Genomic DNA, 18,814 nt, shown 5'->3' with positions numbered 1-18,814 from the left:
CTATTGAAAATATCTTCAGGAACCGATCAAAACATGCAGAAAAACAGTGAATTAATCCAGTTACATCACAAATTTAAGTTAGCTGACAGAGTTCTCTTTAAATTTACTGGCACAGCCTGGTATGACATATTAGCCTGCCTAAAATTTTTCCACGTAAGATGAGACAGTTCTTAAATGCCACCAGAAAAAAAAAAAAAAAAAAAAAAAGAACTTGCCATACATACATCATAAATATGCATTAAATCATTTCTGAATTATGGAAGCATTTATTTGAGATTACAGAAAACGTTTTTGTAGAAGTCTTCTTGCTCTTTCCATCCATAGATAATGAAATTCTGATCTGATAAAGGAGCAGATAATGCAATTCTTCTGAAAGTTCACTTTTATACAGGATTCTTAGATTTTCTATTAAAATATTAAGCCTTGGGAACAGAACACACGGGATTGCAAAATCCTGATTTTGTGTCACACACTAGAAACAACCTGCTACCTTGCACCCATTTCATGCTGTTATCTTACTTTACTTAGACTGAACAACTTAGATCAATAGGCCACAACCAAATGCGGTGGCTCTATTACAAACAGCAGAACCATCCTTGTTAAATCAATTAATCCACACAACTCCGTACCCACGTATCCACTGAACATGCTGACCAAATAATTTGGTGTTATGTTGATCATTCTCAGCTTTCCTACAGTGGCCAGTGATTTTTACTGGAAGCTAAATTGCAAGACTAGGGATCAAACTGGTAAACTTGGACGGATCTGTTTGGCATCAATTAATATTTTTAATGCCAGTTCCTAACTGCTTTTAAGCTACTTAGCAGACCCATTATTGAAAAGGAATTATAAAGTGAAAGATATAGGAATTTGGTACTACTTGGTCTTGAAGAGGAATATTTCCAGTGTTATCAAGTATGTTCTGGAAAGATGAAACGCATACAGAAAAAGAATAGGATGATTAAGGTGCAAGAGATGGGAGACAAACAGAGAAATACAAAAGGAATAGAACCACAGGCCTTTCAAACTGTACAAAAAAGTTGTTTTACTCAGACAACAAGGTTACTTTCTAATGAACATAAGAAGAAATTATATGCCGAAAAAACCTTACATATCAAGCCCATACATCCCATCCCACTGCCTCAGCCCACATGTAACTTCTTCACAGATAGCCAAAATTGAGATAAATTTCACGTCAGACCACAGATAGACAAGAAAAGAATACAACCTCTGCCTTACAGAGTGTACAGTACTTGTTTACTAACTACAGCATTATACAGTACATTCTTGGTAGCATACCAGAGTACAATCTGACAGTCAATTATTTGTAGCTCGCTATTTTTATGACTTTCTTTCAAAGTTTTTTCTTCTTTTTAAAATTTTAAGATTATCAGAAGTTCATTTCAAAAATTTATTGAAAGATCCTGGGACTCTGACTACTAGAGAAACTACTTTTCTAAAGCCTTACCCTAAGAGGAAACATCTGTTAAAGGGTCTACAAAAAAAATAAAAGAACGAGAGGTAAGGTTTTCCTATGCACTGCAAACAAGCAGAATCATTTTGAGAAATTAAGTCAAACAGAATTTGTACAACAGATTTATCCATCTCTTTCCATTTACAGAAAACACCTCTTTGCATTTACACAGTTAAAAAGCAAACAATTCTGCAACACAAAGATGCTAGTTTTACATTGTTAATATCAAGTGGCATTAGGCTATCTTTTCCCAGTCAATTAGAAAAGAGCAAAATAAAGTTTTTAAAGACTTGAAAGCTACTATTTATATCCCCAGACATTACTAGCAAGATTAAAAACAAAATAAAACAATTCTCAATACTTACTCCAATTCCTTCTGCAATTGCTGGAACTGTTCAGCTATCTTCTTATTTTCATCCTGCAAGTTGTTCTTTTCATTCACTGCAATTAATGCATAACAAAATCAATTCACACATGGTAACATCGTATCAGATCTCATTTTCTCAGGTCTTCTAAGGAAATAGAATCAGTTCTAAAACCCTAATAGCACATATCTTCTGTGGCTTACCAAACTGAGTTTTCAAGTTCATCACTAAAAATGTTATAAAATGATTGTTAACAATGGCAAAGGCGTCACAGCTACTAGATCCCAACATTAGTTCCACACAATCATTAATTAATTTTGCCCACGTGCATGCAAGTGTTGTAAAGATGAATGAATTGTTCATTCAGCTCTGTAGACAAAAATTGCCACAGGACACAAGCTTGACGCAGGTAACTTTTGTTTGAATTTGCTATTTTGTCATCACCAGTTACTTCTGAAGCCAGGGTTTCCTTAGGAAACCTAGCTATCAGTCATTTTGTGTCTTGACTCCAGGAATAAACAGAAGCAGCCACATTTTAACTCCAGTAACTACCTTACAATGTAAGATTTTCCACTTCAATATTATTTTCAGTATTAGCACTTTAATCTAAGAAGGTGGTTCAAATGACTAGTAATTGATCTGTGTTAAATTATTTTCAAACTGTAGAATTAAGTACCCCCTGACCGAACTTCTTGGTCTTAGAAAAACATACCATGTATAAATTCTATCAAGTTACAGGAATTCATGAAGGATGCGTTCACAAAACATACTGTTTTGTTTTCAGCCTTGTGGACAGAACTTACTAAGCTCAGTGATGAGTTTAAGATTCTGCTGCCGGATATTTTCAAACTCTTGCTGTTTCTTTCTCATATGTTCTTCAGTTACAGCACAACGATCACATAATCCTGCTCTTAACCTACAATAAAATTAAGAGGGAAAAAAAGCTTTATAAAAATACTGCCATGTGCAAAACAGATATCCACGCTTAACTGGTCTTTTGAACAGTGAAAACTAGAAAATTTCTAACAACTCTGCAGAACACCACTTCGTTGTAAGTACTGCAGATTTATGTGGGGACACAGCTGTATCTACACGCACTCTCATTTGCATAAATGGCTGTAGGTACCAGTTACTTCTAAAACAACACGTTTGTGGTACTTTCATGGAGTGGAGCATCCTGCACCTTGCTGCTGAAAGACTGTCAGGTAAGCTAATACAAATTTGGTCAGATATAAATTAACATTCATTATAGGAAAAGTTATTTCAAGCAAATACAAATAAGCAATTGCTTTAGTAACCCTGATTACTCTTTTGCCTAAGAATTATGCACAAGAAGAATATATCAATGCCGTTAAGCAAAGAAATTAAATAAAAAGGACAAATTCACAGTTCAGTCTGTAACAAATGCCAAGTAAACGTGACCTTTATCTAGACACCAATACTTCGAACTGGATCCAAAAGGCTTCATTGAGACATTGCCTCCACTGTCTCTGCTAGTCTAGATCAGTTGTTTAAGGCTCATCTGTGGTCAGAAAAGGACTCGTAATAATCAGTACATCTTACCTGACACATTCATTCATGCTGTGAAACCTGTGTTCAGTTTAAAGATGTTAATTAAACGGTATTTATTTGTGGTACACAGCAAGAAGTAGTAGTATTGTCTAAGTGAAAGCCAGATTATTTGCCTTCTAAGGCAAGACAACAGTTGGTTAAGAGTTCTGCTTTGCTGCTGTTAGCACATGAAACAAGAAATAGCTAAATTTCCAATTATGCAGTTTTATATTGGAAATAAAAGCCATCTTGGTTTATGAGTATTTTAATATTGTGGAATTTGGGAAAAGGTAAAATACTGAGAAGCCTCTTCACGTTAGCTTTTCTGATTGCATAATAAACACACTATCATCATCTCCCTGAAATAAACAATTTTAAATACAATTTTTTTGTTTTCCAGTATGTATTTCCTCTGCTAAGGGATTAGAAAGTTCCATCCACTGCGCAAATGTCTCTACCTGTTCACTGTGAAAGCTTATTACCTGCCTGGCTACAAGTTTATGCCTACTGCCTTTTACAGACAATCAGAGCTAAAAGCAAGTTTTGAGTATCACAGCTCTGATGTTTGTGGTGATGCAGGAACGTGAGAAAATAATTTCATTTGCAATGATCTCCAGTTCCCAGAAAGCTTCTAAGAGCCTAACAAAGGCAAATTTAACACACATTCAAAAACAAGTATCATTTTTTTAAAAGATGAAAAAATGCACTGTGATTTCATGTCAATTGGTTTTGGTTTGCTATACCAGATTAAACAGAAGCAGATAAGGGAAAGGGAGAACAGGTCAAAAGGTGATCAGAATGGCTGAGTCAGTGGCAAGAGACAGAACCAATGATTAAATTTAATATAAAACAGACAAATGGAATAAGACCCCAAAACTGAAAGTTTTCTTAATGAATTATTTCATTTGTTTCAAAATACGTTGTGTAGTTCACCTTTGGGTTTTGTATTATTTCTTGACTGATATCAAATTTATGTCTAAAAAACTGAATGAAAAAGAATGTGTCTGTCTGCCTTCCAGGTTGATCTGCTTAACTTCCATTTGTCTTTACTGAACTAAATGCTAAGCACTTAGAAAATAGCAAAATAATAATTCAGTCAGAAGAATTCAAATTCTACACTTTTCTTTAAAACACACTATTTGGAGTGTATGCGAAATGGACTGGTTTACAAAAACCAAACATTCAAACCTGCAAAGCATACGGAGCTATTCTGAAAGAACAAAACACAACAAATCCCAGAGCTAAAAAACACTGGTTCACCTGTCTTCTAGAACCTTGATAGTGTCATGAAGCGCCTTTTGCTGTTCTCTGAGCTGTTGGTTCTTGGTGTAAAACTCTTCAAGCCTCTCTGCATCCCTAAAATCAAACAGAGAAAAAGCATTACCTCTAACTTTAGGTTACAGCTTCTATTTTTTCCAATAAAGAATTCTTTCTTTCATGCTCTTGGGTAATTCAATTGACCATCAGCAGAAAATAGTAAGTTGAAGAAAAATGAAGCAAATGTTTCTGATGAATAGTAATTTAGAGAAGTCTGAGCTAGAAAAGTAGCAGCTAGTTTCTAATTCTACAGCTAGAGTTGACCTTCTATAAATCTGATCTTTGCTCAGGACAAAAAAAAAATCAGTTGATGATAGTCAAGGCATAAAAGCTAATAGTATTCAAGTAACAATTTCAGGGAATGTAAGCTCAAGTGCTTCTTAAGGCACTGTCCTGCTGAGCTGCTGGGGAGCTAACTGTGGGCTTTTGCAGCCAGGTCATTTTGCTCTTTTTTCAAGCAGTGAGTGCAACCTGTACCACGGCAAACCACAACAGGTTTGTAAAGCTATAATAAATCTCAAGAGCCATTAAAGGTTTAATTCCTCAGGCAGCAATTGCCAGGCTACAGAACATGAATTCCCAGAACACGAATGGGAAGCAAACTCTCTTCCCAAACATCTCAGAAATAGAAGAACTTTGGTATAATTTCTTCTCTACAAGACAGGAATGTTTAATTAATGAAAAACACCTCCTCCTCAGAATAGTTATTATATATATGGAGTGGTAATTCATGTCGAGAAGACAGTTGATATTAATAAAGAAGGAGGAGATGTGGGAGTGTGGCCATGGGGGTCGGCAAGCCCCATCGTTGATAATAACATTAGACTCTTAACGATGATGCCATCAGGAATGTAAAAGAGTTTAGAGGGAGCAAAGAAGGGTGATTCAGGAGACTCCATGCAGTCTCAGGTTTCTTGTTCTCCAGCCGTTAAGGCATGGAAGTTTCTGGGTGTTTGCCGTTGCTGTTATATGCGAAGTTATTTTGAAAAGAACTGCTGTGGGGAGAAGGGTATAAGAGGGGAGCCTGTCCTCAAGATAATAAAAAAAGGCAACACGATATAACGAAGTTACGTCATCAATAAAGAAGCAGGAAAAAGGAATGAATAGGGACCGGTTAGCAGAATGGAGACCAGGACAGGAACAGGCACGTTGATCACCTCATGAAGATGGGTTTGGCCAAACTCAGCAAACTGCTCAGAGAAGCTCGTACAGAAAGTCGCTGGAAATGGGCGCACCAGAGCTGGAAAGAAGCTCCAGCTGAGATAAGTGGACCCACGCACACACAACTGCCCCTCGCTGGTAAGCAGTTGCGCATTATGGGGAATCATACGTCCTTAGGAACAAAGACTGTCCTGGTAACCTTACAGCTTATTCTCCTTATTAACAGACAGTTTATGATCCTGAAATATGGGACCAAATTGAGGTCAAGGTGTGGGACTCTGCAACTAAAGATGACAAGGTTGCAGCGGGATTGCTCGGCACCTGGCGAGCAGTCTCTGAGGCCTTAAAGAGCCATGTGGGGCCACAGTCAGAAACGTGTGGTTTGCCAGACAGTGAGGGAGCTGCGGGCTCCTTTACCGATCCGACTGCTACGCCATCGGCCCCTCTGCTGCTACAGCCATTGAAGGCTTTTGCTGTTCCGCCCCCTGGTGACCTGGACGTGCCTTTTGACCCAGGCCTATTGGCCATGAAAAGGAGATGGATATGCTTTTCTTCAGTCTGGGAAGATTAGGATACATAAGGCCCGAAGACCGAATTGCTTAGTAACTTAAAGTGAGACATATTGTTCCCACGACTAGCCCTGGAACTCCCCAGTGTTTGTAATCAAGAAAAGGAATGGAAAATGGAGACTGTTATAAGTCATGGAAGATATGGGAGCACTTCAACCAGGCCCACTATGCTCCCCCAGTCATGGACATTAATAGTAATAAACTTAAAGGATTGTTTGTTACCTTTTCTGATTGTACATATGCATAGGCATACTTGGGTTTAGTATGTAAAAGCAACGCTCTGTATATTTAGAATGTTTGATGTTCGTGTGTGTGTGTTGGTGGAGCGTAGACTCCCCGCACACCCAGCGCTGTTTACTTGCCTTTTATAAATATTCCTTTTATAAATATTACTAAATTCAGATTGAGTTGAGACTTCATTTATAACACTCCCCTTGACATTTATCATCTGACCACAATATCCCTTCAGGATGCAAACACAGCATAAGCAACAAGCACATGATATTTTTCTACAAATTAACTTTCAGAAGCTCAGCAGCTGAACCTATGTAACATGACAGTATCTAAGTTCTGAGAATTCATTCCTAGCTCTTCTTTTTACCACGAAAACCTTTGTATATTCCAAGAAAGTTCGTGTTTTCATCATGTCTGAGATGAATTATTTCAGAAAACCATGAAATTGGCTGACAAAAGACAGCCAAGGACAAACACAAGTAAAGAAAACACATTTACTAACTTGTTGATACAATTCTTTTACAAAAGATTTACTTTCAAAACAGCACTCCCTTTAAAATATATTAATCAAACATTTGCATATTGCTGGTATTGCATGATTATTATAGCAATACAGAAAAGTAATAATCATGGGCCATAAAGTGAATGGGACAGCTGGGAGGATCTGCAGCATACAATCCAGATGTATTTTATTAATTCTGAAATTTAAAAGTGGGTATTTTTTCTGCACTACCACCCAGTCCACTATTGTCCTTTTCAACTGCCTATAGAACATATAAAATGGTTAAATGTTAACAGCGTGCCGGACCATTTAAGGCTTACACTCTCACATGAGAACAAAGTGTTGAAGTTCTGTTACCTCAGTTCATTAACCATGTAAAGGCAGGCCGCGGCAAAAGGTTAAGTCTGAAAAAAGCAGTCTATATTTTTCTGATGCTTCTGACAAAAAAAAAAAAAACTCATGTTTTTCAGTTTACTAAATTACAGAAGTCCTAATATTCAATACTAATACTCCTACTCAATTTCAAAATCCTTTCTCAAGCTGCCTTTAAGACGTACCTTATTCGGTGGCATTGATTTATTTATTAAAAATACGTAACATACACTAATACTCCATTCCTTCCACTTAAATCCTGTAAAATATCACCAAGATATTAAAATGACAGGAGAAACAAAGCTTTTTTTTTTTTTTTTTTAAAGCCAGTGCAGCCAATAAACCCAACAGACATATTAGACTATGAGGCACTCTTCTTAATGAAGAGTCTCTGACCTAGCATTTACAAGTCACTAGCTCCAGTGCTGAAGTGGGGTACAATATAAGGCGCTCATTGTCAGCTGGTTACAAAGTCTGAAACTTTAAACCTCAGGTATTCAGATGCATCCAGGAGAACAAGACCTACTACATAAAGAGTATTGTATTGACAGTGTGGTAATTGGAGAAAGATTCCAACAAACAATAATTAAAACATTTGCTATGTGTTTGGTCACATCACTGATAACAGTCAGCATCTAGAAAATTAATCAAGTAATTTAAGATTTTTGGGATACAGAAGCACGTCATGACATAGCAGATCAAGTTAACAGTAACAGCAAGAGATCTTTTCACCCTTTCAGATTAGAAATGTAATAACTACATGATTAGAGAATTGTACATTAAAAATAACAAGATGTTAAACTGACCCATTCTCCCTCAACCCCCCCCCAAATACATGTAACCTGTTAGTATAAAAACACAGCACCAAATATTTGCTATCAAAAAGTAACCTAATAACCATGATGGCTCAGCCATCCATCCACAGTAACAGAGATGGATGTCCTGTGATACTGCATTACCAATCTCAATGTTCAGTAAGCTTCTTTAAAATATAGACAGGTATGCTGCTTGGTCTTTAAGGAAGGATCTGACAAGATGCCATGATACATCCTGACATCTTGGTAAAGCCCATATGAATTAATAGTTCCAATTGACTAAAAATTTGCTGACAGACCAAATAAACAGTTGGACTCTACTACTACATTATTTTTTTTTTTAAATCACAGTTAAAGAGCAACTGCAAAGAACATATACTGTAGTAGTAGCAGTCTAGTGCTCGATTGAACAAGCAATACAAAAGTTGACTAACCTTGATCCGTAGGAGCAGGTACATACTGGGGGTAGCTGGGAGTTAGTAATGCTGGTACCCTCAGGATCTGTAAAACCTGCTGTGGTGAATTGCTACAAAAACGTAGAGGATCCTCATGGTACCACAGTAAGATGGATGCTGTTGTGGAAGTGATTAATCAACACTTCCTTTTGTGATCCTGTCCTGAACTGTTCCTTCAGCTGCCACTGCTATCGCCTAGCAGCTTCTCTGCAACATTTAGCCCCAAGAAAGTGCAGAGAAAACATCGTAGCATCTGCTTAAGGCATCAAATGACACCACGTGGACAAGTCAAAACCATAGGCAGGAAACCTACATCCTTCACAGATTAGATCTTTATGAAAGCAGATGAAATGTGAGAAGATGTGACACTTTGCAGACTCAAAGTACTACTGCGGATTACCAAACACCAGCAGGATTGGCATCATTTTACTGAAGTAAGCAAAACACACAAGCCTTGAGGAGGTCCAAACCTAGGGGAGCCTTATTTGTCACTTACACAATTCAAGAAACCAAAAAAAAAAAAAACAACAACAAACAAAACAGAAAACAGACAACTAAGAAACCTAACAGGAATTAATGACACGATAATATAAATGTTACTTACTTCTGTAAAAGCGCAAATTGAACACAGCAAGACAAGCTTGCTGTCTCAAAACTAGGACTGCACGTCTTACTGCTTCAAATAGCAATGCTGGGAATGTCAATATGTAGTATTTTTTGCTTATTTTAAGAAGGGTTACATTTTATTTCTTCAATATATCTAACACAATGATATTGTTTTCCAAATTGGAAAGAGATGAAGCGATTTATTTTTTATTCCTCTCACACAGCACTTTAAATTGCAACTCATCATACAGGACATTAATCTTGCAATACAGATTTTTTTCCCGAAATTGCTTCTAATGAACAGAACAGGATTAGCAGCAAATATTTACTGCAAAAGAAGTCACATTTGCCTTAAAACTATAAGAAGTGACTGAAAATTAGCGAATTTTATTTTTTTTTTAACCAGAATCCTAACTGAATGACTAAAAGCTGGGTTAAGGCACTTCAGCTGATATTAATGGCAAACATCTAATGAGGAGAAATATATTAAAAAGTTATCTGTAAAGAGATGTAAGTGGCAAGACAAGACTTGACCTCAATTTTAAAATGTTTCCCTAATCATCTTTCGTTTTAGAAATGCCAACAGTGTTGATGGGCATCCTAGAAATAGCATATATAGGAAAACTTTACCAGCCATTTGTTGAAGCAAGACAAACCTAGCGTTCAGGTGACACATCCTACAAAGAGTTATCTACATCTTTAGATGACTTTAGGTGAATTACTAAAATGAGCAGAACTTCCTACTGTCTGAAAGGAGACATCCACAAGACTTTAATTGATCTTACAGGAATTCCCACTCATTAATCGTACTTAGACTCTCCTTTAATAAATCAGATCATAAGTATGAGTACTTACAAGCATCTTTCCTTCTTTAACTTAGATATTTTCAGTTGTAAGCCTGAAAGTGGAAAGAAAAAAGATAATTGTTATACAATTTTGATTTAACAAAATCAGTGGACATAAATAAATTCTCCTTTTGCCAATGGTATCTGCAACAGAGAGAGAATAGTCACTAATTTGGAGAGAAAATGGTTCATTCTGGATTTCTTGGGTATGTTCTGCAGTATCCTGGAAACCAGTAAAGCTATTACAATCCTGAGGAAAAAGGTACTTGTTAAACACTCAGAGTTACACTTAGACAGGTATAAAAACACCCTCTTTGTAAAAAGGAAAAAAACAAATAAACAAAAACCCACACATGCTAATACCAAGTACTATCAATATATTTTCATTGACTACGCATATATAGAGCAAAGTAAGTTGTGCACATAAAAGTTGTGTATATATAAATCCATAATACTACACTTAAAATGAAGCATTAATCTAATAATGTATTAGATATGCATAAAGGAAAGTTATTTAAAATATATTTTAAGGCTTTAAGTACAAAAGGACAACGTGTTCTGTTGGAGGTACGCTACCAGAACCTCTCAGCCAAAGCTTTTTTGGAACCTCTTAAGGTAGACTGAGGAGAGATCATTTCATCTGTGGCCCTTCTCCCACTAAGGAATACAAAATCCAAAATGTATGTTCTGTGCATGAGTAAAAAGGTACCCAAATCCAAATGATGCTCTCAGGCACGAGTGGCCAGCTGACAGGCTGATCTAGAGAGCAGCCCAGCCCATCTGCTTGCACTGTTTTGGGTATTGGATGAATGTGCACAGGCGCAGGAATATAAAGGTGCTTCAAGTAGGGCCTGACTTAGGTGGGATGCAGTGAAATTTATGTGATATTAACCATATGCAAGCTGGACATAATACCTATTCTGAAAAAAAATGGTTGGAAATAATCAGAGTCCTACTGTGTAACATTTCGTTAATTACATATGCAACAGGGATTTTAAGAAATAAAAAGGAAGCGATGTAACATTCCCAACACCGTATTTTCTTCAAACGGTGAAAAGTAGTGAGCAACCTGTGTCTGAACACGAGGTGTCTTGTGCGTTTTTCAAAACCATTAGTCCTTTTTGGAGGATATAAACTTATGGCACCAGAACACTTTTAGACAAACTTCTGACAATTTTAAATTTAAACCAAAACGCATATCCAATACATTTTTTAAATAGAAGATGCTGGCTAAGGCAGCTTGTAGACTTCTTTTACCTTCCACCTACCACACTTAACTGGGATCAGCTCAAAGGGCAAACTAGTTGCTTGAGAAGGTTCATTGCTCAGGACACTTAAAATGCAATGGTCAGATCAGCCAGAGAGTCACTGAAACCATGCCACAGATGGCTACGGGGTGCCAGTGAGATAATGAACTAAGAATGCAACAATTGCTTAAAAAAATGAAAGGGTTATTGGGAAATATAGTAAGACTTCTTTCACGTCTAGGTGTTCAACACCTGTGAGATGTTGTGTTCTATAACGCAAATCAGCGCAGAAAGAGGGTTTATTTATTTTTTTTTAAAGTAGTTGCTATTCATCAAGTCAATTAGGCATCTGCAATTAGAACCCCTATAAAGCATGCTTTAATGCTGCTCCACACCCATCGGAAGGAATGAAGCTGCACAACAATGCATCTCCTGTATGAACAGGTAGTCTGTTCAGCGAGGATTCAGGATTGTAACACTGGCAACCTGAGCCACAAATTGCAGAGGCAGCACTCAAAAGGCGCAGCACTGTGCTGCAGGTAACACTATCTCCCCTCTCACCTGAATGCAGGAGGAACCTAACTGGTTACTTACAGGTTGTGTTTTTTCTTAATTCAAATGACTGCAACGAGAAGGCAGGAATCCAGTTTGTTACATTTATCCAAGAGCACTGGATTACTACATTAGGTGTAATCTCTTCCTGTTGCTTTTCCAGAGCATGGGCAGACTTTAACCAAACTAATTAAGACAACTTTTCGTTTTCTTTTAAACAACGAGTTTTCAGATTTCCCCAGTTAAGGGTCTAGTAAACATATAAACATGGGCAACTACACTGTGTACAGTCCCAAGTCAACTTCCTCTCTTACACAATAATTCTGTGAAATAGGCAAGCTACAGAGTACATGAATCTACATTATGTAAAGCTCATAAGTGTTCTAGTAAATGACACTGTCTCTATTAAGATGATGGAGGCTTTCTTTAAACTATCATTAGGCAGATTAAACACACAACACTATCTTAGGAAAATTGCAAGTTGATTAAATTATGTCCTTGTAATATTTCAGTTAATAGATGTGACAATTACTGTGCTGATGATTTTTCAAATGCAGTAATCTTCTGAAAATCCACAGGGTTTGGGAAAACAGCAGAATCACTGAAGTTTTCTAGGAATTGGTTAGACAAGCTTCTGTCAGCAGTGACACAGACGAAATCCTACCTTGAGGGTACAGAAATGGATCGGATGGCCTCCTCACTTCCCTTCCAGCCTTTTTTTTTTTTTTTTTTTTTTTTTTTTTTTTTTTTTTTTTAACTTTTTGAAGAGTTTCCAACCATTTCCTTTCCTACAGCAATAACGAGATTGCTTTCCTCATGGTTTTCCCAGCTTCTAGGACTACAGTCTTTTACCCTATTTCCCCCAATACCATTTTTAGAATCAAGGAATAATTGAAAAGAATTAAAGCTATTTCTTGTATACAAAATTCTCTTCTTGCATTTCTACACTGAAACACTGAAATATGGTTCTTTTTAGTTCTTTAGATGTGAATTCATCCTCAGGAACCACATTGATAAGAAACATGCAGGAAGTATTCACATAATTATTTTGAGCTAGATTTAAATGTTAGCACCTGCAAAAATTAGTGACTTTATAAAACAGCATTATTAAATTCCTTTCTGATCTGCGTGAGCTATGTAAGTGTTTCACACATTTTACACGTAGGAAAGGGAAACAAGTGTATTTTTAATAATCATTAATCTGAGTTGCTAAGCATGCTTGAATTCCATGAAAAGTCAGCCAACATTGACCATGCCCAATCTCTTTGGAAACTGGGTTGTAGATTGTCACGATGAATTTGAGAGAAATGCTAGGCTAGCTATTTTGTCTAAAGAGATCCAAAATTTGGAGATTCAGCATTTTTTTTGCAAACGATCATGTTAAAAGAATAAAAAGCTTTCACTCTCTAATGAGGTCGCAGGACTGGGCATGTTTAGATAACATGGAGAAAAAAAAAAACAACACTCTTTACAATACAGTAATTTAAAAAATCCAATGCAACCCACTTCAAAATGTGTGAGTTTATATATTTACAGAATATAGACTACAGAACACTTCAACTATTATAACTTGTATAATACATCTGATTGTTTCAAGCTTGCTCTTCATAAATTCTGCTTTTCATGGACTTGTAATGATTAGCAAGAATTCCATGATGGTAGCACCCTGCGCATTGTACTTGCAAAAGACTTTCTCTCCAACTACTAACTTTCCCCTAATCCAACTTCCACCATCTTTAAAATAATTTTTTGCTGACATTTAGATTGGAAACTCATGAGTCAATTTTAATTCTTATTTATAGACTTCAGAAACAAGCAAAGTCCAGGCAAGCCTGTGTTTGATGTTTCTAAAATATCTTCCAGTGCCATTTTCTATAAGAGGATCCCCACCTTTTGAAAAAATTAACTATCCTTCAGGCATGTCTTTGATGTTATCACGGAAGACCTAATTTTACCTAACACGGTGCGGGACATACTGACAAAGGGCTAGGCATGAAAAAGTCTGCCTAGTGGCAAAATTATCTGGCCCCACCCAGCACGCGTTCTGAAGAGTATCTTTACATGCATAAAGAAAACCAAAACGTTAAATCACGTGCTGCACATCCCAAGGAACTAGAGAAGGGGTCACTTAACATTACCCTCTACATTAGAGCTTTTTGGTTTTCAAGTTTTTGTTGTTCAGACATGCCACAGGTTGCCAGATCCCATTCTGTCAGTAATTCTGCATGTTATCTGTAGCTGACATCACGCCCACTCTGAAAAGAAATATCAAGATTAAAAAAATAATCCTAATGAAAATCATGAAAATACTTTTTTTTTTTTGTGTGTGTTTTGAACACAATATAAAATTGTGTATTATATGGCTTAATGTTTCATTTTTAAATGTAACAATATCATACTAACTGGTATATCTCTCCTTTCAGCTACCAAACCAATGGAATTTTTTTTTTAAAAGAAAAAAAATAGCTACTAACACAAAGAATCAAGGCTTGGCATTGCTAATTGTTGAGCTAATACTTCTGTGGCTTTTAGCATGAAGTATGAAGCATCCCTACAGCTCTTAACTCACAAAAAAAAAACACCTGCTTTTACTCCACATGAATAAAAATACTTTTTCATGCATAATAATGTGTTTGTTGAAGATGCTGACAAATATTATTCTAATCCATTCAAAAAAGATGGATCATGTGCCTTAAGAAAACAAAGCAGCTTGCATCCAAAGTATTTTAGCAAAACATTTTATGAATACTACTTCTGAAACAGTATTATAAGAACATAAATATGCAGTGCAATAATTCATCTTTGAGTGTTATTAGTTTCCTATACCGCTGAAGAATGGAAAGACACTAACAGCGAACCATAGTAAAATTAGTAACATGCAGATCATAAAGTGTAGCGTAAAAATAAACAACATTATTATAAATTCTGCTGAGAAATTGTTGACCACTAAAAACCGAAGAAATGTTTTTCACTTCAGTAATACGAATCTGCAATGGGATTTGGCATATGTCAGGGGACATAAAGCAAATGCTTGTCCTGGCCTCCGTTTTAATATATCCCAAGTGACTAAACCCAAAGGAAAAAAAATACATTTAATAACTTGATTTGGAAACTTAACCATAACCATTAAAACTAAGCCAACATTTGAATATTTCCTATGCAAACATAGATTCCATATAACATTGTGTTATTCGCCTCTCAAGTGACCTCGCAAATCATTTTATACCTGTTGGTAGTTTAAATCTGATCCTGTTAAGCCAGGCTTAGGTGGTCAGTCTATAAGGCTCACTTGTAATCATTCAGTCCCTCATCTTGGCATAATATAAAACTTTAAACATGTATTTAGTTCCACACAGACGGAGTGGTATTCTGGTTCAAAGTTCTACTGTGGCAAGAGACAGCTTTCTGTGAAATCAGACTTTACCTTGTACTTCTTTATCGTGACATTCTTTCAGTTTGGACCACAGCTCCTTGAAGAAATCTCCAGAAGATTCTGCAGAATTAGGGCTCCCACAAGTTCCTCCAGATGCATTCATCTTGTTTCTTCCGCTCTCGACTTACTTATTTGCAGAACTGGCTCGCTCTCACACTAAGTTTTAAATAACATAGTTATGAAGCTGTTCCTGAAGACAGGTGTATGCCTGCAATGACAGATCGACACCATTTATGTTTGCATTTATCAGAACGTAACTTGCAGCCAGAGATTAAACACAAAGCTCACTCATACTCTTGTCAGGTTGTACTTATTTACTGACAGCCACCCTGACTGTATAGAAGATGGCAAGGATTTTGCTGCAAGTAATAATAAAATAACAGAAATTTGTCCACTTGTACTGTTCCCCCACCCCTTCAACAGCTATTGACTTAAAAATAGATTAAAATACTTGGCAGTCTTTAATATTTCTCCCTGTAAACTACCATTACACAGAACTTGTTTTCTAGAGTAACACGTGCTTCCAAAATTTTGCTATCAGAAAAACTAATTTGTGAGAAGTTTTATCAAAGATAACATTTGTGTACATGCTTTCTTTACCTAGATGTGGATAAAATGAGAGATTCTGCAAAGAGAAGCTCCGATCTCCTTGAAGCCTTCCTGAGTCTACACTGAATTTATTCCTACTCCACGACGCAAAGGAACTAAACCAATTTCAGAATTCCTGAGTCCCCAAAACATCACTATTTTAGGAGAACTCTATCAGAGTCAGACAGCTCTGCCTTAAAAGTCAGACTGCCTATACAATTCAGATGGAACAACCTTACCTGTAATTCCTCTTTCTTTTGAAGGGTTTCTTAGCACAGATGATGCCCTCAGGTGATCTACAGGGGAAGCGTGGTACTCAGATCTGGGTCTGAGCCAAGGTGATTCAACTCTAATTGGTGTGTCCAATATGGAAATGCTCACGTAATCTCTGCCCTTTGGTTCCCTGGGTATGCAGCTACTGGTTTAACTGGTCACCACAATAAACCGTTTAGGCCACTGGTCAACGACCTTGTCTAGGATCTGGAGGCCTTGGTTCCTGTCTCCTTTCTCAAATCTGTGTATAGTCTTAAGCAAGTCACTTTTATTTCAGAATGCCCATCTTTAAAATGTAATAAGGAAGAGTGAATTAAGCATTATTTTCAACAACACAGGAATACTCAAACTGTATGTTTTTTACTCTATAAAAACAATGTTTTTTACTCTATAAGAGTAAAAATATAAGAGATTTTTTACTCTATAAGAGTAAAAAACATTGGTAATCATTAGGTACCTCCAATTTTGCTTTACTATGCTACGTCTCTAGAAAATTCAGTGCCCATGTCAGCACCTGATTTCAACCTAGCTTATATCCTTATTTCGAGAATAGTCCTGAACAGAAAATTAATTTACCTTTTCAAACTGGAATGCCTACAGTTCTTCAGCTGAAGTTGAATGGCACTCTGCTTGCATCTTCAGGGCTGAAATGCTTCGCTTTGTGTGCTGTCACATTAAGCCATCTTACAACACTTCTTTGTGGAACCGATTGCCTAGTGACATTAGGAAGGTCTTTTAAACTCTTATTTTTCTACCTTCAACCACAGGCAGCTACCTCAGAAAACATCTTTTTCTCCGTTGAGCGCTAGGGTGGTGAAATCAATAAACTTGCTTGTGCTCATTGTCTCAGGTTTGAGTATCTCCAATCAATCATTCTTAAGGAAAGTGCACCTGACTCCAGAATAAGGTGTTCAACCTGTCTTCAAAGAGAGGGCCCCCAACAAGTGTTCAGAGACCCCCTGACACTACTAACCCACTAACCCATGTCCCCAAGCACCACACCCAACCTCCCCTTGAACACCCTCAGGGACGGTGCCTCCACCACCTCCCTGGGCAACCCGTCCCCGTGTCTGGCTGCTCTTTCTGAGGAGAAATGTTGCCTCATTTCCACCCTGAACCTCCCCTGGCACAACCAGCGAGCCATGAGGTCTCCCTGCACCTCCTCCTCCCCAGCCCAAACCCCCCCCAGCTCCCCCATCCTCCCCTCACAGGGTTGTGCCCCAGACCCCTCCCCAGCCCCACAGCCGTTCCCCGGACAGGCTCCAGCCCCAGAGCCCAGCCCCAGGGCTCGATCCCCTCTCCCCGTGCCCTGCCGGCCGCCACACCACCCACCCCTGACAGGACCCAGGCAGCCGTTGGCTCCAACGGCCCCCGCTCCATCTCGCCTCAGCCCCGGGGAGCTGAGGGGGGGGGGGGGGGAGGGGGCGGGGCGCCGTTACCTGATTGGCTCCCGCCGGCTCCGCGCCAAACGGCGGGAAAAGGCAGCGCCGCCGGCCGCGGCCCCGGCGGCAGCGATCGCGGCAAATCTCGCGAGAGCGGCGGCCTGAGGCGACGGGAGCCGCCCCCTCCCTGTCCCCGGCTGGTGTGGGGCCGTTATGGCGCCCGGTGAGGGCAGCGTGAGGGGGCAGAGGAGCGAGCAAAGCGTTCAACGTTAAACATTAAACATTAAACCTTAAACCTGTCAGGCACGGAGCGACACGGAACAGCCAGCGTTACCGTGCTGCCTCGGCTGCTGGAGCCTGCTGTTTGTGTCACTTGGGATTTTTGCCAATGCGATTTTTAACACCCCCCCCCCCCCAAATTACAGATCAACGTTATTTAGTGCTTTGGGACCAACCCTGCTGTCTGCCATGAAGGAAAAACTCTTCACCTTTAGTTTCTAGCTTGCCTTAGTTATGAAGTAGAAACAAAACACTGCTTTCCAGAAATATTATTCTGCCTCCACATGGTTCCACTTTACCATTAAAACACATATGCAGCTTAGTGGCATCCTGAGAGGACACACTGGTGTCCTCTGGCAAGGGCATACACTTTCTACTCTATTAATTGTGGTATTTAAAAGATAAGGTGTTCTGGTATTTAATAGATGTTAGTGGCTTCTTCATCTTATTCTTGTCACGTTACTCATACCACTCAAATCCCCATAAAGTATCATTAATACGGAGCTACAGAATAAATGCAATTGGATCTGAAATAGAATTGTAATATTTCTAAAAAAAAATGAAATTCTGTCAGAAAGGAGTCAGAAATGACCCATGATTAAGCAGGCTTTACATCTGTTGTTCAGCTTTGTCAAAAATACTCTGAGTTTCCCATCAACTGTATACCTTGGATTTTGAAATGTTTCAGGAATCTTTGTTGTGGAAGAAGTTAACTTTTCCACTAATTCCTTACCATTGCTTAACCACTATTTTCCAACTGAAATAAAATAAATCCACTGTTGAGTAGCTCTCAG

General features: G+C 38.1%; 1 protein-coding gene across 1 annotated transcript in view; it reads right to left on the bottom strand.

Annotated features, from left to right (window-relative positions):
* RBBP8 (RB binding protein 8, endonuclease) overlaps positions 1–17,704 on the bottom strand; it is a 36,272-nt gene extending 18,568 nt beyond the window's left edge. The window contains exons 1-7 of the mRNA XM_084283121.1: positions 17,692–17,704; positions 16,936–17,072; positions 15,490–15,706; positions 10,277–10,319; positions 4,651–4,746; positions 2,643–2,755; positions 1,840–1,915 (exon numbers count right to left, since the gene is read on the bottom strand). Of these exons, the coding sequence (XP_084139247.1) occupies positions 1,840–1,915; positions 2,643–2,755; positions 4,651–4,746; positions 10,277–10,319; positions 15,490–15,601 (440 nt within the window). The 5' untranslated portion in view covers positions 15,602–15,706; positions 16,936–17,072; positions 17,692–17,704. The remainder of the gene's footprint in view (positions 1–1,839; positions 1,916–2,642; positions 2,756–4,650; positions 4,747–10,276; positions 10,320–15,489; positions 15,707–16,935; positions 17,073–17,691) is intronic.
* Between the last annotated feature and the right edge of the window lie 1,110 nt (positions 17,705–18,814).

The sequence above is a fragment of the Netta rufina genome, assembly GCF_964035555.1.
Source record: "Netta rufina genome assembly, chromosome: 2".
In the NCBI taxonomy this organism is placed as follows: domain Eukaryota; kingdom Metazoa; phylum Chordata; class Aves; order Anseriformes; family Anatidae; genus Netta; species Netta rufina.
The sequence above is the reverse complement of the archived record's forward strand: the minus strand, read 5'-3'. Positions and strand labels throughout refer to the sequence as shown.